General features: G+C 37.2%; 1 protein-coding gene across 3 annotated transcripts in view; it reads left to right on the top strand.

The window, feature by feature from the left end:
• The first annotated feature begins 323 nt into the window (after positions 1 to 323).
• LOC150101336 (mitochondrial 2-oxodicarboxylate carrier) overlaps positions 324 to 22,723 on the top strand; it is a 223,235-nt gene continuing 200,835 nt past the window's right edge. The window contains exon 1 of one of the 3 annotated variants that reach the window (XM_090400214.1): positions 324 to 563. In XM_090400214.1, the coding sequence (XP_090256340.1) occupies positions 494 to 563 (70 nt within the window). In that variant the 5' untranslated portion in view covers positions 324 to 493. Of the gene's footprint in view, positions 564 to 8,418; positions 8,473 to 8,630; positions 8,698 to 22,723 lie in introns of those variants that run through there. The other 2 variants (XM_090400216.1, XM_090400217.1) reach the window with 2 other exon arrangements.

Genomic DNA, 22,723 nt, shown 5'->3' with positions numbered 1-22,723 from the left:
GACAACATACTCAACCTTGTTTTCTAGAGAGATTTATATATTTATAAATAAATTCATTAACTGAAAACGCGATAATTTAGTGCTTATGTTCTTAATTTTTTTTATTGCAAATCGATTCTTCAAAACATGATACTGACCTGTCTAGATCTTAATTCAATAAATTATCTATTAAATAAATTCAATAGATTGATGTGAAACAAGATACCATCACACGGATTAGCTCTGACGTCATCACTATCTTTAGGCTCCAAACTTCGCGTGTAAGTTAAGGCTAAAAGCTTATCTTAAACCGCTTATTTTAACTGTACCCCCACATTAGACGAAACTGCTGTTGCAAAAGCTTGACGCTCACTAACCTCGCGCAGAAGCATACTACATCGAACAGTGACCTTGCTTTCTTACACACCTCTTAATACTCCGCAAACCTTTATGAAAGCCGTTGAGTTTTATACTGCATTATAGATCTGTTAGTTTCATTCACAAATTGCAAGCCATGGACAGTCAGAAACGCAAACACGCGGCCAAGCATGCTGCCATGCAAATATTTTCTGGTGGGTCAGCAGGTAAGTTTTCTTTAAGGTGCTATTCATAAGTGCGGCATGAATACATGCGTATCTAAGCTTCGAACATTCAAAATAATACAATACTTAATGGACTAAAAATAAACATTTCCTTGGGAAGATATCGAACGAAGTGGGAACTCCGATTCGGTTGGCTATAATCTGCATATTTCTTTTATTCTATGATATACAAATGACGAATTGTACAGAAGCTATATAATTCACCATTTGTAAATAGTAATAAAAAAAGTTCCCGTAATTTTGTAGTAATCCCTCCCAACCCTTGTTTAGCACTTTTTTTAACGTTAAATGAAAAATCATAACACCTGTCGCACACTCATGTGCGAAGAAGAATCACGTGACTAAAGTGACGTATTTGTGTATATCCTCAAAAAAGTAACCAGATGTAACAAAAAAAAAAAAAGATAACTTGTGCTTCCGGCCGTTTTATTTATTCATTTATTTTAAAAAATACTTAAAAGCATGGAACAAGAAAGGATAAAATGAATTTTTTTAAAACACTACTCCTATTACACAAGATGAAAAATCGTTTTCATTATCCTGTACGTAAAAAAATAATGGGTTAAAAAATCAGGTATAAAATTTACAAACAGTGATCGACTTATCATACTATCTTTGAATTTGCATAATACATATACTGCAGTTAAAAAGCATATGTCGATAAAATAATTCATTTACTCGAATTATATATTTATTGATATACAATTTTTTTTTTTTTGATCCTTTGAATGAATGAATTATTTATTTATTGGCATTCGGTGTATGAGTAGCTGGTAAGTACAGCTTACCTACTATTCATACCGAGATTCAGAGATCTTGGTCATTTCCCCCCCGGTATTAACAATAAATCATTAATATTGTTGAATCTCAAACTGAGGGATCGTCATATGTAAGGCAAATATAATGGAAATCTGAAAACATGAAACTCAAATTTGATTTAGTTGCACACAAAAGAAATTGCAAATATTTTGTGTTAATGAATAATTTCAGAGATTGTTGTATTTATAAAAGTCTAAAAGCATGTTTCTGTTAGCGAGGTAGTTTTATAACAATGTGGAACGGCGATTCAAGACATACTCATCACCAGATAAGATAAATAAACAGAGTAAACGAAATGGCTCAAGTTAGATCAGAAATTAAAAGCTTAGTCTGACTTTTGACAAGTGGACATAATACGCAATAGTACGTGAATATAAATGTTCTCTGTTAGCGTAATGTTTTGAAAAACTAAACTAGTACATGTGTACGGCAGTATGCCAACAAAGTATTACTTAAGCTCACTGGTGTAGCTAGAACTTTTGCTGCCACTCTCAATACACACCAAAAATACTACAAAAAGTCAAAATGACGTATAGGGAAATAAATTAAAACACTGTTTATTTTTGAAGTACAACTTTAATTTCGACATTCTAAAATGTTATTTTTCTTGCTTTTCTGTTAGCAAAATCGTCGATGACATTGGCGAAGTCTATTTCATAGTAATGTAGGTACTGTAATTCTTAATATATTTTATTTAGAAAAACTCCTCTCACAACTAGCAACACTTACAGCTATTGTGAGGAAAATTCGCAGTAGTATTGCAATATTTGGAAACGAGTTCTCGAGACTGTATTTTAGAATTAACTGCAAAAGTTCAAAAAGATTCAAAGTGTCTCCCCCTGCACCTCCCTAGCTACGCCTCTGCTTAAGCTTGAGGGGGGGGGGGGTGAATATGGTCTCTCTGTCTTTCTAAAGACGCAATTGTGACGAAATTTAGTAAACGAAACTTAACTAAACGAAGTAAACTAAACGAAATTTAGTAAACTAGTACTTAGCAGTATCAGATGCACATTATAAGTCAACAAACGAAGAAAAAATCTCAGTTTAGCAATTTTGAAAAATATGAGCCAGAAAATGACGATGATGATGAAAATGAGGATAGTGTAATGATAGAAAATAGTCTTACATGTACTATTCCTCATAATTTGAATCACAATTGTTTATATCATCTGTAACGAAAGTATGACAAGCAGTTTGTTTTAGAAGCTCGCCAACCAAAAATATTTATGAAAGACTATTGTAGCAGACTTATTCACATGTGACGTCATCTTGATGCCGTATGGTCGCTCCTCTATCTCACTTGGTTTTGGGAATGAAGCCTTCTGCTAGAAGAAGCGGTAGGGTCGCAGATGCCCTTTCCACAAAGAGTTAGTAAGACAATCGCAAACATCCATGCCCTTTCCACAAAGAATTAGTAAGACAATCGCAAACATCCATGCCCTCGGCAGGATTCGAACCCGAAGCCTCTTGATGGGAGAGTGGATACACTAATCACTCTGTAAAGAAAATTGCCTTGTAGTTAGATTCAGCATTCGTTTGAATAGTTACTGTCCATGGTTGAAAGATTTTTTGACCTGAGATATTGCGTGCAGAAAGCTTTAATTGATTTGCATTCAAGTATTAATTTCCGTGAGAATGCATTTCATGTTATTATCTGCAGCTATATTTATACTAATGCTTATAAAGTTAGCGAAAGATACGCTATGCCGCAAAAATACAAATTCCTTTTTAATTTTAAATGCTGCCATAAATGTGATGGAAACTCTTGGCATAATCAAAATTCTGAAATGGCTAGTGAATTGCATATCCATTGAAACCGTGTTTCACAGAAGCGTATCACACTTTTATCACATATTTGAAAAGCGGAACATAAGATGACAGCGAATTATTTCCAAGAATCAATAAAGATGCTACAGCAAAATTTATACTTTGTTTAATAAAACGTCTTTCTCTTTCAGAAAATGATGAATATATTTCAACCATGGAAGACTAACACGGAATAGGCCATTAGTGTTCCGCTATTCTTTCCACAATAAGAAACTGCTTGATTCTGATCTTGGTTCGATTCTCATCGTGACGAGAGGAATCTTTATAGTTCAATTGAAGGTTAGTTAGCCGATCTCGTATGGAGACAGAAGTTGCAGTGGTGGTGGTGGGTGGAACTGGGCGCTATGGATTCTATGATAATAGCTTCTTTGTGTATAGCTGGAGGATTAATTAGGGAAGAGGGTCGGTGAGTTGGGAGTGATGTGCCTTCCCACGATGAGTCCTTCAATCCCATCACTCCCCCCCCCCCCCGGAGATGTCACGTAACAATAATAATTGTCATTAAAAGATAAATTTGAGTCAGCAGTTAACCAAACTCGTAAATGTTCCTTCCCCAAAAAATTCAAAACCTAGAAAATATGGCTGAAAAAAGGAAATACGATTTTTTGAAAACGAGAGAACAAACGGATAAACTTGCAACTCCTCTGCTACGATCTCAGCACAACAGCGCCCTAAAACAGAATTCGAAAGGTCGTTTTCTGTTGCTAATCAAATATGTACGGAAACAAAAACTGTATTTTTAAAAATCTCTTGTCACAATATTTGGTATTTTAATAAAAGTTTGATTTAAAATATGAATTCAATTAATTGTTTTTCTCTTATCTTATTGCACCCAATTGTCATCAAAATTCATTGAAAAATGTTTGTTTCTGAAATATTGGCATTAAAATTGACTGGTATGTAAACCCTACTGATAAGGAATCATTTGTAATGCTACGCACTTTGAGGAGGGGTATTGCAACATTTTGGACGAGGGATAGCGATAACAATGCCACTTCGCTAAGTAAAAGCATTTTTTTTCAAAGATATATTTTGAATTTTTCATATTATACTCGCATCACCTGAAATATCGTTAACAGTTATTAAATAATGGAAATCAATTAGTAATTTATCTTTTGATATCAAAATATGATAATGTATAAATTACAAATGTTCATCCAATTGCTAGAAAACCGGGCTGGAGAACACATCAAATTTATAGACACGATTACACAAGACTAACCTCCATACGCTAAAATTGTGGAAAAGCCAATCTGGTAGGTCAGTGTCTCTCAAAGTGTGGTAAGCTTACCCCCGGGGGTTCGCGAAAGGTCATTAGGGGATTACTTGGCAATTTCCGGCTATGCATAATTAAAGGAGTCATTATATTTTTCAACTAACAGTGCAATTAGAGACAACCGGGATAATAACGGCACTAATAAGACACATCCCCCCCCCCATCTAACAGAAACTGCTGTATAGACCAAGCAAAACCATATATTCCACTGGCAACATATGGTTTTGCTTGACACCACCCCGTCGTTAACGTGTTAAAACTTAGAAATATATAGTGAATGTGTTTGAGATATTATGGAATTCGGTTGTAGGAAATTAGCATTTCAACCCAACTGTTGAAATGCCAATTTGTCTTTGGTTCGCGCGATCTTTTGTTAATACCGCACCAATCATATGCACCTCTTCATAGCTGCTCTACGTATCTCAAGTCTTGTAAATTACTGTTAAATTTTGCTTGAAATAATGGGAAAGAAGATGATGCTATTTGGGTAGATGACTTTGATGATGCACACAAAGAAACTGTTCTCAATGCCAAAAGTAGCGATAGCGAGTAGAAGCTTCTTGGTAAGTCGCACCATTTTCAGTTTTTTTTCTGAAAACTTTAGTTTTCGAAAATCCCCGCACAGTATCTCGCAACACGATTTTTTAGCTTTAATTTTGGGGGGGGGGGAAGTGAGTTATATTCGAGTAAATGCGGTATTTTTTTTTTTTTTTTAGCTTTCAAATTCTTACGTATGGATCATTGGTTAAAGATTGGATTTATAAAACCCCCAAAAGAGAGCAATATAGCAAATAGAAGTAGCTGTAAGCAACAAGAAACCGTTGATATTGCATCTGGATCAAATGAAATTGATAAGAGTGTGTCCACTGACATCTCTAGAGAACCAACTAGGAAGAAGATGAAAAATCTTCATAAGTATGATATAAATTACTTGAAATGTGGATTTTCATGGACAGGAAATGAAGCGGAACCTATTCCAAATTTTGTTCTATTAAAAAGAAATCATATTTTTTGTTTACATGAACATATAAATTCAAATAAAATAGATATTTTATTTTAAATTAATTTATTACTTTTAATTAATTTATTTGTTTTTAATTAAGTTGTTTTTTTATTAATTAGGGGTACTTAGGAATAATGAAAATTTAAGAAGGGGTACGCGGATATCTGAAGTTTGAGAAACACCGTGGTAGGTCATGGGTCCGAACCTCGGATTATTATTAAAAAATTCCGCTAACGCCTTTTATTCCCTATAGGGAGTAGGCGAGGTTGTTTTAGTTCTATCGAAATTTTGAAGAATGAGGGAGCTTATTATTATTATTCGAAGTTATTAAAGTCCCAGAATGAGTTATTTATCTAGATAGCTGAGAAGGTATAGATCTGAAGTGTTACAGCTGTTTGTAATCTACTTGTGTAATTCCATGGCAGCATGAAAGTTCTACTAAACTTTATGCTCCTTTTAATTAAGTGATCTTTTGCTAATATTACCAAAGGGCACACAATATAATCAGTGGAGCCCCTACATTAACATTAGAGTTACCACGTCTCCACGTGAGTTTTACACTTATCCCTTTCTAGTATTCTTAGGTCAACATGCACTGCTTGGAAAAAAGTAAATGGGCACCCCCATGGGCAAGGTGCATCGTGCCATGTAATGAGTCACGTGTTTGTAGCCAGTATAAATTGGAGGAATGTGATGCTCCCAAGTCACTACAACTGTGTCTGGGTGATATGGCTGCAACAAGGGAACTGAAGGAGTTTGGAAGAGGCGTTGCGATAGGATGTCATATTGCAAGTCTATCTATTCGACAAACTGGGCCATCTCAAGTCAAGAGTCAGTGATACCATACTGAGATGGGAGCACAGGGAGTCAACTGTAAGTGCTACCCGCACTGGACGACTCACCACACTCACCGAACGTGACCGTAAGTAAGGTGCTACGAAGGATAATATGTAAAAAAAAAAAAAAACATTCACCGGCAGACACGTTGAATGTGGAGTTCCGGCATCGACTGGAACAAGAATCTGCACAAAAACATTGAGAACTGAGGATCACAACGTGGGTTTCCATAGTAGGATTGCAATATGCAAGCTCCACATTATCCGAACCAACATGCAGCGTCATCTTCAGTGGTGCAAAGAGCATGTACAGTGGGATGTGGAAGCTTGAAAAACTGTTATGGAGCGACGAATCTACCGAATTAATGGACTGGTGTGGGTGTGGCAGATGCCTAGTGACCGTCTCTTACCAGAGTGCGTAACCTCAGCTATGAAATTCGGAGGTGGCAGTGTGATGGTTTTTCCTGACCTCTGTTTGCACGAGCACTGAATTCCATAAGGTATCTCAACATTATGGACAATGCAATTCTTCCTACTTTGTGGCCTTTCTACAGAACTGACCATTGTCTCTTTCAGCAAAACAATGCGCCATAAGAATAAGGCTACTACTACTACTACTGTAACTGCGTGATTTGTGGACATGAACATCAGGCCTCCATAGAACCCTGATCTCAATCCTAGTGAACATCTGTGGGATGAACTGGAATGTTAGGTGAGTTCAAGGGATGTCCCTCCCACAACAGTCCAGGATCGCATTACATTACATGCCCACAGGAAGAATGGTACAAAATTCTCACTGATCGCTATCACGCTTGTGGAAAGTGTACCCCGTAGGATTGCTGCAGTCACTACAGCAAAAGGTGGTCCTATGTCTTATTAAAGTGGGTCCCATGGCTGTTTGTTCCTCACACTATGGTGTCTATTCACTTCTTTCCAAGCAATGTATTTATAGCAAGGATCACACTCGTGTACTTCCGGATTAAGTGATGATGAAGCCACTTGGTCAACAATGATGTGGATCAAGTTCTCCAAATAAAAATCAAATAACAATATCAGTAGGACTGAATAAAAGATTGAAACACAAATGACTAAACATTTTGAGTTTAAACCTTTTATTAAGTCCTACTGATGGTGTCACCAGCTAACATACACTGGATATATCTATCTATCTCTCCTTTCCATCTGATTCAGATGGAAAGGAGATTGGGTCTCCTCCTAATGAGGAGTCACGGCGAAATAATGCAGCCGGCACGCCACTCCTCTGCTGCATCACACTGGATATATACAGTAGTCATATCTTAAAGAACTGTAATCGCTATTAATGAAGAACAATAAAATGCCGATTTAATTTTTTATTATTTTTATTATTATTTAGCTCTAGTTCTGTTGATAAACAAATATAAAGTTTTCTCTCCTCTCTTTTGGAAACAAGGTAGAACTTGGAAGTGGTAAAGATTCTACTGGACAATAAATTCCATCCAGCTTTCATTAATGTATTCGGTCCAGTGGAATTCCAGAAGGAAGTAGCTTGGTTAGTAATTAACTAATTGAGTAAACTCTGCGATGTTTGTAAATGCGTGTACTCCTTTTGGTTGTTTGTCTGTTTCGCTGGGGGGAAAAAAAGGTGAAAGGGGAAGAAACGCGCTTCGGAGAGGGTCAACGTTCCATTTCGGTATAAAATCCGATAACTCATGTTCTGTTTAAAAGTCATAAATTGCCTTCGCATCATCGCTACCAACTGCCATTGAAAATAATTGAAGTTAAAAAAAAAAAAAATGAAACATGAATTTGTTTTATACTCATTGTATAAAATCGGAACCTTTGAATTCAATGATCCAAAACATCGTCTAGTGATGTTATAGACAGTGAAAATGATAAATTCGAAAACACGGTTTCAGATTCCGAATGAAGGTTTATAATGAATGTGTGGAATAAGTGAAGAACATTTTATTAAAATATACTAATAAAACGTATTGAAAAGTATTATTTAAGTTAAGGGAATATTAAATCCCACATTGTTTTAAAACCGAATAAGAAACTCAAAGATTGGAATCAGAGAGTTTCATGCCGAATATAGTATACTATAAAAGTATCGGCGATTATTAGCGTGAGCTAATGCAATTAGTCCTGGTACGTAGTACAATACCGGGGAACTCTCAGCAAAGGTGGTAAAGTTCTGATCGCTATTCTTGGTATTTTCCATGATGTAAAAACACATTTCCTAGGAAATGTATGCTGTTATTACATTATGGTGGGAGGTCACTACCCAGACCGGTTTCAGCCTTTTTTGAGGCTTCATCAGTGAGTAGCTAGACCAAATTAATACCAAAGGGTATAGCGAAAACTGTTTTTAGGGTAATCGGTATTTTTCTTTTATAATGTCAACTAGAATGTTAATGTATTAGTATATTAATACATTTTGTATATAAATGTTTATATCTAGCAAATGTATTCCGCAGAGTAATCACTTAATTTTTTTTTTCAATTTAAATTCTAACGAAACCTGCTCATACTTTCTCCATATATCGACTTGACAGCTTATAAAGATCAAAGCTAATTACCCAATGGTTGTGTTCAGGCAGTGGCGTAGCTGGGGGGGTGAGAGGCGGTCCACCCCGGGCGGCACTTTGAACCTTTTGAACTTTTGCAGTTAATTCTAAAATAGTCATGAGAATTCCGTTCCAAATATTGTAATACTACTGCAAATTTTCCTCACAATTGCTGTAAGTGTTGCTAGTTGTGAGAGGAGTTTTTTTAAAATAAAATTTGATTAAGAATTACCTACATTACCATGAAATAGACTTCGCCAATGTCATTGACGATTTTGCTAACAGAAAAGCAAGAAAAAATAACATTTTAGAATGTTGAAATTAAATTTTTACTTCAAAAATAAACTGTTCAGGTGTAAACTTTGTTTGCTCACACTTGGATAAAGGATTAAACTAAATTTATTATAGTGTTTTAATTTATTTCTCTATACGTCATTTTGATGTATAGGGAACTAAATTGTAGTATTTGACTTTTTGTAATATTTTTGGTGTGAATTGAGAGGGGCGGCAACTGTTCTAGCTATGCCACTGTGTTCAGGCCAGGAAGCATTGGCAGCTTAGTCAACGTAGAAACAGAAGACAATTGTTCTTGCCAGTCATCTTATACATTATTGTTTACTGCGGGCTGATGACCCACCTATGTGCAAAAAATGCAACACGTGTCTCATCATTTGTCATATTCTGGTGGAGAACCAGCACTTAGCGCCAGAGAGGAATGAAATTTTTTGTAATCTAACTGAGCCATATACATACTCATGCATATATATATAATTTGCTATTTTGTACAGTACATATTATTTATTAATTTATCACAGTGCCTTCTGTATTGCTCTAACCTCTGCTATTCTTGGGCCAAAATACTATAAACCAATCCAACTTGGTTGGCCGAGCAGATGGCATAACCCCTTCTTCGATTGACAGGTTGTGGGTTCGAATCATCCTTCGGATGTTTGTAAAATCCTGCTCTAGACGTGCATGATAGCTTTTTGGGTTATACGGTTTGTCTCGATTGTAAAATAAAATAAATGAAGAAAATCAACCAAACGAAGTCTTACCGGGAGTGGTCACAGAAATTATAATATACAAACTGAAGCCAATTATAAACAATATTGCCTATCGGTTTGTACGGGAAGAAACCTTTCATAAATTATAAAGAAGAAAATACTTGCTGTGATTTATGTTTTATATTTATACATTACATTTACTTTACTGTTAAAGTAAAAAAAACAAAACAATAAAAGTAATGTGTAAAAAGCTGTCAGCTTAAGTGTTAAATTTGTCGTCTTGCACGGCGAGTTTAGCACAAAATAAGCATTTTGAAGAAAAGAAATTGTTGAGTTTGTCATATATGCCCAGTCATCTTGCATGGCAGCATATAAGGTATATTACCAACTAAAGCAAACAAATAGTTATGGAATGTACTTTGTGAAAAGGAATTGTATGGAAAATACAGTATGAATCACATATACTCGACAAGAACTTTTATAATTGTTTTCATCCTTACTTATGGTATGAATATGGTTCACTAGCATAAGCAAATAAAAGTTTGTTCTTGAGAGGTTGTGTTGGAAGGGTTATACCACTATTTAACCAAGTTGACGTGGCCAAGGATTACTGTCATGCGTGAAACTTGGTTCAAGTGGAGATGATATACCGGCGGAAATAGAAATGGAGAGATACAGTATCTTTTTTGGAGGAAAGGAGAGAGAGAAAGCGAAGTGAATAACTGTTAATGAGATCAGAGTTCTTGCTCAGTATGAGATGGAAAATATTGGTGAATGTGCTTTTGAAGCTGTTTAGTTTGAGGTTATAATAAACAGAATACTATGTATCTAATAGGATGCTGTTATAAAACCTAGGAATGTAGAGAGCATTGACTGTTTAAAAAATGGAAATGTGTAAACAAGTGGGCTGATCTTAATGGAGGATTTTAATAGGGGGGGATACTGATTTTAAAGAGAAGCTGTCTGAAGCAAAGAAAGTGATTTGTAACTTTTCTGAGTAACACACACACACACACGCTCAGAAACATTATAAATTCATACATATTTAGTGTTGAATTTGGTTATGACATCAGAGGATATAGTTGGAAATGAGCTATGGCCATTGCCACAGATTGATGATAGTGATCATGAATGAGATGGATGAGCAAGGAGAAGTTTCAGAACTCGTGTTCGTGGAACTCTATGGCAGGTGAGGTCTGTAGTCAATGTAACGAAGATGATGGAGTGATTAGCTGCTAGAAAAATGGTTGATGGAACATAGGAAATGTTAAGGATACATCTGACACAGACAGTGTATGAAAGTCTACTAAGAGACAGGTGAATAAGAAGAAAAAGTGAAAAACAAGTTATTGATAAATGAAGTAGTTATCACTGCTGTTTCAAGGAATGTGCAAAAGAGTTGATTGTACTATTAAATTGGCTGTTTAACGAGCTTTGCAAAAGGAGCAGAGGGAGGAAATACAGATGTTTTCCTCCTGCTCTGTTAAGATTTTGGAAGGTTAGGAACAGAATATATTATCGGGTTGACAGGCATATGCTTCTCTAGAGTTGTAAGCATGAGTTTTAAAGGCCTGGTCTTGTGTGAAACTTGGTTAACTGCTATTTTATGAAATGGTAATGAATGTGCTGTGGATAAAGGGAACTCATATGCAGTGATATTCTTGGACTTTGCAAAAGTATTTGACAGAATACCTCCTGCTTTGGGTACAAACTGAAGGAGATAGGTAGTCAGATGGATAGGCTATTAGTTGTAAAATATCAAATCTACTGATGGTGAACAACTGGGAAAAGTTATAAGGAGTGAGCTGATATCAAGTGCCCTCAAAAATATTGCAATAAACTTTTTTTTAAAACTTGGATGGAGGAGTGTGATTCCATCTATACATTTAGTGTAAGGAGATACACTTTGCAAGATGTGTAGGACTGTGTACTGTATTGGTAGAAACTGTGCTCAAGGAGGTGGATGAGATTCAGAATAGAGGCATGAAGTTCAGGAAGTACATTGCAAGTGATGCAAAGGTTGCAACACTTGCAGTGTATAGGATATCTAACAATGACTAAGATATGTTAAATCATATGTATAAATAAAGGAGGCCATACTACTATAAGGCCTTCACTAGACCACTCAAGTACTGCTGTGTGCAAATGTAGTCACCTGGTTTCCATTGAGATGAAGAAACTGGACTGGGTCTATAGATTATTCACTAAGAGAATATCATGCTAGAATGTTGATACTTGGGAAAAGTTGAGAAAATGCAAATTTCAGAATTAAGTGGAAATAGGTAGAAAAGAAGTATTATGATAAAGACAGTTAAGTTTTTTAGGAAATTTTACATTATTAATATGGAAGAGATTATGCATGAATTGGAGGGCTGAGAGTAAGTGGCCATCCCTCAGTGTATAAGGATATGGCAAAGAAAAGTGAGACGAATTTTTTGCATGAGAATGGTATGTTATTGCAATGCTTTGGTCAGTGGGTTATGAAGGCTAGAAGTGTGAATGATTTAAAGTTCAACATGATAATTATGTTGCTGGTGGATTGAGACCTTCTATGAGATGAATATATTGACTCCACTGGATGTTGGTTAATAAGTGCAAGGACCCCTGTGAAAAAAGGGTATATGTGGAACTACAAGGGGGGTGATTATGAAGAGCTCAGGAGACAGCTTGCAGATGTAGCATGGAATGAGGAGTTAGCTGGAAAAGAGATCAATGCAGCTTGGGGGATTTTCAAAAACTATTTAGTAGATGCAATGTCTAAATGTATACCATGGGTGAGAAGGTTAAATAAGGTAGGTGTGAGATGGATGAATAAAGAGATTAAGCATGCAATACAGAAAAAAAAAGGCATTGTGGAGACAGCATAAGAGAAGTGGAAGTAACCAATTTCATGAGGTCTACAAAGACCAGGCAAGGAGGGTGACTTGGTTGGTGAGAGTAGCTAAAGAGAGGTATGAACAGCAGTTAGCTAATGAAGCCAAAAATAATCCTAGGGAGTTCTTTTGATATGTAGCCAGCAAAAGAAAGAATGATTATGGAAGGATGACATTGATTGGAGGAAATGGTATAAAGACAGCTATTGCAGAATGTGTTGTGGAGATACTTAATGAGCAATTCATAAAGATCTTTCAATCTTGTGAATGTGACTTCATGGAGAGATTAAGAGCAGTTGATGATGGGGAGGAGAGACTGACTGTAAGTGAGCAAGAGGTGTTTGGGGAGTTGAGTAAACTAGATGTAAATAAGGCTGTGGGACTTGATAATATATCAACACGTATTCTGAAGAAGTGTGCTAGAGAGTTGACACCTGCCTTGACATATTTTTTTAATACGAGTCTTGCACTTGGTGAAGTTCCTAAAGAGTGGAAGGAGGGCAAGATTGTGCCACTTCATAAAGGAGGTGATCGAACTCAAGCATCAAACTATAGGCCTATCTGTGTGTCGGGTGTTGTGGTTAAGTTGTTGGAGAAGCTTGTGAGAACTAGGATCCAGAGTTGGGTTGGCAACAATGGTATAATTTTTGATGGACAGCATGGATTTGCTAAAGGGAGGTCATGTTTTAGTAATCTACTTACTTATTACAATAAAGTGACTGCTTCCTTGGACAGAGGAGAAGGATACACAGTAATATACTTGGATTTCGCAAAAGCTTTTGATAGAGTACCTCATGATAAGTTGATAGTCAAACTAGAGCAGATGGGGTTGGATATTAGATTAGTGCATTGGATTGGAGACTGGCTATCTGATAGGTATCAACAAGTTGTGTATGGGGGTGCAATATCCAGGAAAAGGAAAGTCACTAGTGGAGTGCCTCAGGGGTCTGTTTTAGGGCCATTACTATTTAACTTATATATTAATGATATTGATGAAGATTTGGATGGAGATATTCAGTTGTTTGCAGATGATGCAAAGTTGGGACGAACCATAAAGAGTAGTGAAGATGTTGTGGCCTTGCAAGAAGACTTGAATAAATTGAGTGATTGGGCAAGCAAATGGGGATGTGAGTTCAATGTTGCAAAATGTAAGGTTTTAAAATTTGGAAAACAAAGATGGGATGCAGAATTTATGCTTGGTGAGAATATATTGTTGGAAGTAGAGGAAATAAGAGATCTGGGGGTGATAGTGGATAAGGATCTAAAATTTAGTGGACACATCGCCAAAATTGTGAAGACAACACAAAGACTTCTGGGAATGATGCGGAGGACACTGACATGTAGAAGTAGGGAGATACTTGTTCCAATGTATAAGGCTTTGATTAGGCCACACTTGGACTATTGTGCCCAGATTTAGTCACCGGGTTTTCAGAAGGATGAAGAGATGTTGGAAAGGGTCCAAAGGCGAATGACTAAGGTAGTTTCTGACCTCTGGAATGTTGAGTATGAGGAAAGATTGAAAAGATGTAATTTGCAGAGTCTCGTGGAGAGAAGGAAGAGGGGAGATATGATAGAGACCTACAAGTTGGTAAGGGGTTGTTATAGGATCAATGGTGGAGAAGTTCTACAGAGCATAGTGGGAGATCAGGGGAGAACCAGAGGTCATCCCTGGAAACTGTATAAGGAGGGTGTGAGTAAGGGAGTGAGAGGCAGGTTTTTTCGTGCAGAGTTGTGAGTGATTGGAATGCCCTGCCTGAGAGCGTGGTGTCTGCAAGTAGTTTGAATGTGTTTAAGACACGGTATGATGAGATGTGTGTGTAAGATAAAAGGACCTCCTTGATGAGTCTTTGACTCCATGAGGTCTTGTTTTAATAATAATAATAATAATAATAATAATAGCAATGTTTATTACTACTTATTATGAATAAATTCATTTATTACAGAGTGACTACAGTTTACTGTGTAATAAATACAGTATAATTTAATAATTACAATTTCATTGAAATAAGTGATTACAGGTAAATGAGTTTCTTGATGAGTTCCTGACTCCCTGTAAGTCACTCTTAATAGTAATAATCTTCTTCCTCTTTATAGCGTTTTTATCCCACTTGGTGCAGGTCCATTATGATTATGCAACTGTGGGAAACCAACCAGCTTGTTGCAGAGACTGGCTTTGGGGAGGGGGGGGGGGGAACAACTTTTATGACTATAGATGTGTGTTTATGGGGCCAGCTTGCCTATTTTGGGGGACAGAAAACCAGAGTTTCTGGGTGAAAAAACCTCTACCTCCATATGAGACCGTCTAACTCACCTTCAGTCGAAAGGTACCAGATTCGTGTTCCTCATGTCTTGGACAGGATTCGAACCTAAGTCTTTCTGACCAAAGGGCCTTGTCTATACGGACTGAGCTATGGAGATTCTCTCTCTCTTAATAATAATAATAAATAATATTATTACATTTTATGTAAAAATATCTACCACAAAATTTTGACACATACTGTCCATGTTTTGTGACCAAACCTTTCTTTCAAATTATAATAACTGGATATAAGGGCATTGCAGTCTACATGCAAACAGCATCTCATGAAGATATTTCACACTCAAAATTTTGTTTACTTATGCTAGGATAGAATATAATACAAACAATAAAATAAATAAATATAATTATTAAGTATGTAATATTAATAATAATAACTTGATATAAGGCCTGGTTGGCTGAGTGGTTAGCGTATCTGCTCTCCAGCCAAAAGACTGGGGGTTCGAATCCCGCCATGGGTATGGATGTTTGTGATTGTCTGTGAAAACACTAGTGGTGGTAGTCGGTGGTAGATGGCGTTGGTGTTAGATGATGAAGGTTGGTGGAGTAGTGAGATGAAGAGTTGATGCCTTCTCTCGATGAGTCTTTGAACTCCCTGGAGGTGTGATATAATAATAATAATAATAATAATATAATTTCTATTCCAAAAAACTTGCTTAAATGTAAATCACAGATGAGTAGAAATACTGTTGTTATTATTATTATTACCGATCATTTTCATAGAGTCCAAGAATGCACTACACCACATGATCCACCATCTTCACTGCAGCATCCACCATTCACATAGTATTTTTGTCTAAATGCATGTGTTCTCTGACTGATTTACTTGTGTCACTGTAAGAAAACTTGCATTTCCTGGAGTCAAATCCTGCCACCACAGTATGAGATCGTTTAACTTACCTTTATTTGAAAAAGCCCATATAAAGATTCTTTCTTATTATCATGAAAATTGAGCTCATATGTTTTCCATTCAAAAGGCACATGTCCCTTTTTTCTTCCAACTGAACTATGGAGACATTTAAAGATATTTTTTAAACATTAAGTTACAGAGTAATGCTTTTGAAAGTTATTCTTATGCCAGCTGCATATTATAGGGGGGAAAAAGATTGTTCTGTTTCAGTTAAGTATGTATGCTAATAGTTATTACAAATGCTTTCATCCAGGAGAAAGCCAAAGAACTGTTACACTGATTCCATATTCTACAGATAAAATGAAAAGAAGTGCTAGTTGTTCTTGAACATGTGTGGTTTATCTTAGAAAGATGCTTACTGTCTTTAACTTGGAGAGTGCATGTTTTCTTGATACTATGGAGATGACGTCCTTAGGTTATAATTGAAAGGATATCTCATTTCTTGAAAAATCTATTTGAAATCCCAAGATATTGGAAGCTGTAAGAGTCGGTGATGCTAGTGGGAGAAGGATGAATGAATCTGTTCGGAGCATCATGTATGAAGATTTGATGATTTGGGATGTGCAGAGTAGAGTGCCAGAGGAGTGCTTGCAGCAGAAATGTGTCCAAGGAAAGATAGTGAGCATGCTACTCTGTATGATAATGCAAAGTGGTGGAGAAGAGCAGTAATAATGAATGAGATGATAGTGAGAATGTATAGGAAAGAGGTCTAGAATATGTGGAGTATGTTTGAGGATAGAAGAATTATATGCAAGAGATGGGTTTCATTTGAATACAGAGGGATGCAGGCATTTGGAGATACTGTTGTTTTCTGAGTGAGTGAGTGTTTAAGGGCATGGAAACTAGAATAACACATGTGGAATGTAGTAGACCTCATGTGGGGATATGGGCTTGAGAAATGAGAAGGTGCACACTATATTACAAAGCCAGGTGAAGTATGATGGGAGTAATAATGAATATAAGAATACTATCAATGCACTAACGGTTGTTGGTATCAGTGAAACTTGGTTAACTGAGGAGGATGTTCTAACAGGGATTGAAATCGAAGGTGGTAGCATATTTCGGGGATAGGGAGGATAAATGTGGTGAAGTGTTACTCGTGATAACAGATGAATTATGCGTGCCCTCTCAGGGTGGAGAATCACAGTAGAGATAACACTAATGGCTTTGAGAATATATTGGTGTGAGATAGATGTTTATATGACAAGATATTTAGTGGAATGTTGCTACAGACTAGGGAATATAGCTGGTGATGAGCAAGAGATGTTTAGGCAAATTAGTTTGGCAAGTGCAAAGTGGATGATCATAATGGGGGACTTCAACTATAGCAATATAAATTGGGTAAAGAAAACCACATGCAGCAATAAGGGAACTGAATTTTTGAACTTCTTGAGGGACAACTATCTTGGGCAGCATGTGGTGGAGGGAACAAAGATTGAGAGTTCTGGATTTGGGCATAGCATCAGAGGATCTGATTGTGACTGAGATGGAATACTTGCCCCTGTTGGTGTGAGTAACCATGCATTCCTGACTTGGAGGATGAATAGGCATGTGGAGATGCCAGCCTGGTTCACCAAGTGGTTAGAATACCTGCTCCCCAACCAACAGGTCGTGGGTTCAAATCCTGCTGTGGGCATAGATGTTTGCGATTTCTTTAGGTGGAAAATGAATTTCGTCACCCTGTGTGAGATCATCACTCTGCTTATTGGAGGCCTGAATTGGCTTGAAAAAGTTCCATGTTTTGTCTGGGTTATGGTTTATTGGCATGAGAACAGCAAAAGTCATATGGCATCATAGCAAAGGTTACAAAGGTTACTCTATTTATTTACTGCATAAATAAATAGAGACGAACTAGTAACAATATGCATTTACAGAACCCAAACCAAGTAATGCAGTAGATACATATGAATAAAATTACAGCTACAGTCAGGTTCTCTGATGCTGGGTTGAAATCTAAAACTTTTGTGCTTTGTGTTCCTTCTGTTACGTTTTCTGAGGTATTTGTCCAAGAATTCCAGAAATTCCATTCCCTTTTGTACTACATGCTGTTTCCCCTTACCAACTTATACTGCTGCAGTTAAAATCTTCCTTAATGTTCACTCATTTTGCACTTGCCAAATTCAACTGCCTAAACATTTCCTACCCTTCAAACTGTGTATTCCCTGGCCTTTAGTAACATCCTGCTAAATATCCTGTCCAGCCCATTCCCACCTCACACTATGTAATTTCAAAAACATTAGTGCCACTTCCTTCCAAATCCTCCCTCTGAGAGGACACAACTCATCACTTATCTAGGCAATACGCCACCTCTGCATTTGCTCTTACTATCCTACTGAAATATGCTATACTGTTCTACTTCTATTTTTGTCAATATATTATCTTCTCTTAACCATGTTTCACCGATCACAGTAATCTTTGACTGGCTGAAGCTCTTAATGCTACAAATTCATCTTTATTCCTTATACTCCTGGCTTTTATATAAAACATCAATGCATTGTCAGTATTTCTATACCTATTATGTTGAGATTTAGAGGATCAGCTGAGGAAATGTGGACTGAAAATTTGTAGATAGGAGAGGTGATATGATTGAGACTTAAACTGTTGAGAGGTAGTTACAGAGTTGACCCTGGGAGTTCTTTTGCTTGGTTGGAAGGAGCAATGACAAGGGCCATCCCTGGAAGTTGCAAAAGGAAGCTGTGAGCAAGAGGGTGGGGAGTGGTTTCTTTGCATGGAAGATGGTTGAACCGTGGAATGCACTGCGGGATAGAGTGGTGAGAGCAAGAATGGTCAATGAGTTCAAGGAGTGGTGGAAGGACTTCCCGCGGTGAGTCTTTTGACTCCATGGAGGCCTGAATAATAATAATAATAATAATAATTATTATTATTATTCCATCCAGATGCCATTGGACTTTGCATAACACCATACATTCCCCCATCTCCCCAGTGTCTATTCCCACAGGAGAATATCCCTGCTTCCATCCACCCTGACAACTTTAGTTTCCCTGTACTAATACTCTCACTTTCCCTGAGAACATTCTCTCTAGATGCCTACATGCTTCCTCATTCAAATGCAGTCTGCCTCTTGTAACACCTCTTTTCTGTCCTCAAATACACTCCAAGCATCTACATAATAATGGAGATACCTGAATTATAATCATCATCATCATTATCCAAGCCCCTCTTTTGACATATTCTTGTATCATGCTATATCAATGTTCTCTTCAATGTTGTATTATTATATCTAGTAGCACACTATCTTTCCTCTTGTAACTCAATTTATGCTACTTCTCAGATCATATGTACCTAACACCACCACCACCATCATCTCACCCACTCTTTCAACTCATGTAATTGCCATAGTTGGATTCTCTATTGTTCCTTAGACAAGCACTCTTCTAACATTCTATTTTGCACTCCACAGATCATTGAATTTTCATACATCATACCTTCACCATTCCATTCATTTCTTGCCCATCTACATCCTTTACTCTTTCTCTCTCTTTCATTTCCCCCTCTTGTTCTCTTCACATCAGTTAGCCTTTTCAGGCTACTAATCTTCTTTCATGCTTCTGAACTAATTTTTCTATATTCTATATTTTTTCTATATGTTCTACTTCTTCTCTCAAAATTCTGTCTCTCTCCCTCCCTAAGCAATCTACTCTTGCTCAACATTCACTCAATGACTTGTTAGCATCCTCTAAATCTACTACACTACTTGCATTAAGACTTTTTTTCTCCATTTGTCTTCTCTCCATGTAAATTTTTGTATGTCTTTATGCTGAAACATGGTGTTAGCGATGTCTAGTTCCTGTCATGAACAGAAATCCAGCAGACACTTGTCATTATTATTAACTTTGTCCTTTTCTCCAAATTTTTCCAAAACATTTTTATGTGCCTGTGATTCATTTGCTGTCTGGTTTAGATCTCTAACAAGGACCAGCTTTTCTGTTTTCTTTCTAATGACTCAAAAGCTTTATCCACTTCTTCCTTAGGAGAACCTACAGTGCAATCATAGGCATAAATGGGTATAGAAATGCTAGGTATAGAAATAGTGGCATTTTTATGCTTTATGCTAATGCCAGGAGTATCTGGAATAAAGGAGAGAAATTGGTGGTGCTGATAGCATCAGCCTGTCCAAAGATTATTGGAATCACTGAGACGTGGTTCACAGAAGAGAATATAATAACAGAAATAGAAGTAGCAGGATACAGCATTTTTTGGCAGGATAGAAAGGGAAAGCGTGGTGGTGGTGGAGTACTGCTTATGATAAGTGATGACTTATGTCCTCTAAGAGTGGAGGCTTTGGAAGGCAGTGACACTAATGATTTTGAAAGCATATGGTGTGAGGTAGAGATATGCAAGATGGGATATTTAGTGGGGGTGTTGATACAAACCAAGGAGCACAGAGGGTGGGGACCAGGAGATGTTTAGACAGTTGAGTTTGGCAAGTGCAAGAAGAATGATTGTTATGGGAGATTTTAACTACAGCAGTATAAATTGGGAAGAGGAAGATGCATGTAGTAATAAAGTAATGAAATTTCTAGAATTATTGAGGAGCAAATATCTTAGGCAACATGTAATAGAGGGAACAAGAGGTTCAAGAGTTTTGGATTTGGTCATAGCATCAGAAGAGTTGATAATAACTGAGATGACATCTCTCCCACCAGTTGGAGAGAGTAACCATGTGGTTTTGACTTAGAAAATGAATAGACATGAATAGATATTAAAGAGACAGGAACATATGTGGAATTATAAGGTAGGTGATTATAATAGTCTTGGATATCAATTTGGGGCAGTTCCATGGAGGGTGGAATTGGAAGGTCAGGATATCATTAGTGCTTGAGAAATAGTGAAGGAATATTTGTTAGCAGCAATAGTAAGCTGTATTCCATGACTGAAGAAGCGGCCACAATTTAGTGTAAAGTGGATGACAAGCAATAGTAAACAGGAGCTGCATGTGAAAAAGAGGCTATGGAAGAGATATAAGAAAACAGGTGAAGAGCAGATGCATTAAGAGTATAAGACACAGGCCAGGAGAGTGACTAGTATGGTAAGGAAGGTGAAACTGGAATATGAGAAGAAATTGGCCCTAAGATCCAAAGAAAATTCTAAGGAATTTTTTACCTGTGTGGCCAGTAGGAGAAGAAATGATTGTGGAAGAATGACATTGTGGGATAAAAATAGGAATAGAGTAACTGATGCAGAGGACATATTGGAATTGTTCAATGAACACTTTATTGGTGTATTTCTTCCTGGAGGAGTAAATTTTAATACTAGAGGGATAGGGCAGGTTCGAGGTTTAGAGGTGCAGGAGGAGAACATGTTCCAAATACTAGAGTACTCTGCACTCTAGTATTTGGAACATTTGGATGGTATTTCGCCACGAGTTTTGAGAGAATGTACCAAGGAACTGACAGCTTCTTTGACCTGGCTTTTCAATGAAAGTCTTGCTACGGGAAAGGTGCCCAGGAATGGAAGGAAGGTAAGATAGTGCCATTGCATAAGGACGGTAGCAGACTGGAAGTGTCTAATTATAGGCCAGTTTGTGTGTCATCAGTAGTTGTTAAGATCTTGGAGAAATTAGGGACCGTATACAACATTGGGCAGATGAGGGTAATGTTATTTGTGAGAGTCAACATGGATTTGTTAGGGGGAACTGTTGTTTTAGTAATATGCTAGCCTTTTATAATAAAGTTACAAGAGGAAGAGATGAGGGAAAGGCATATACTGCCATTTTCTTGGATTTAGCGAAGGCATTTGACAGGGCGCCACACGATAAGCTGATATTTAAGTTGCAGCACATGGGTTTGAATTCAGGTTAGTCAACTGGATTCAGGATTGGCTGTCCGATAGGTATCAGAGAGTTGTGTATGGTGGGGCAGTTTCAAGGAAGAAGAGAGTTACAAGTGCGTTCCCACAGTGCTCCATACTGAGACCTATATTGTTTAACCTTTATATCAATGACATTCAGTAGATTGCAGGGGGATATTCAGTTGTTTTTGCAGATGATGTGAAGCTGGAAAGGGTTATTAGTAATAGTGCAGATGTGGTGTCATGCAAAAGGATTTCAATAAGCTAGACAGATGGGCAAATGAATGGGGGTTTTGGTTTGATGCAGAAAATGTAAGGTCTTGAGGTTTGGGACACATCAATGGGACGCTGCATACTCTATTGGAGGAGATATACAGGAGGAAGTAGGGGAGACAAGAGATCTGGGGTTGATGATTGATAGAAACCTGAAATTCAAGGGACATATTGCAAAGGTGATGAAGGTAACACATTGCTGCAATAATGAGAAGGACGCTGACCTGCAGAGCTAAAAGCATTATCATTCCATTGTATAAGACCCTGATCAGACCACACTTAGACTATTGTTCTCAGATTTGGTTCCCCAGGATTTGAAGGGGATAAATTAACTGTGGAAATGGTACAGAGGCGGATTACAAAGACAGTTTCAGGTTGAAACTGTCTTTGAATTCCTGCTATTCAACAGTTTGGTTGAATAGCAGGAAGGAGTGATGACAAGGGATGTCATCCCTGGAAGTTACGAAAGGAAACTGTGAGCAAGAGGGTGAGGAGTGGTTTCTTTTCATGGAGGGTGGTTTAACTGTGGAATTCATTCCCTGATAGAGTGGTGAGAGTGAGAACAGTCAGTGAGTTTAAGGAGTGGTGTGATAGACTTTGTGTTTCCTAGGAAGGAAACACAAAGTCTATCACATGTCTTTTGA

Source organism: Typopeltis vanoorti, chromosome 11 (assembly GCF_054136105.1).
Source record: "Typopeltis vanoorti isolate ZY-2024b chromosome 11, IOZ_Tvanoo_1.0, whole genome shotgun sequence".
Lineage (NCBI taxonomy): Eukaryota > Metazoa > Arthropoda > Arachnida > Uropygi > Thelyphonidae > Typopeltis > Typopeltis vanoorti.
Note: the sequence above shows the minus strand (reverse complement) of the source record. Positions and strands in the feature narration are given on the sequence as shown.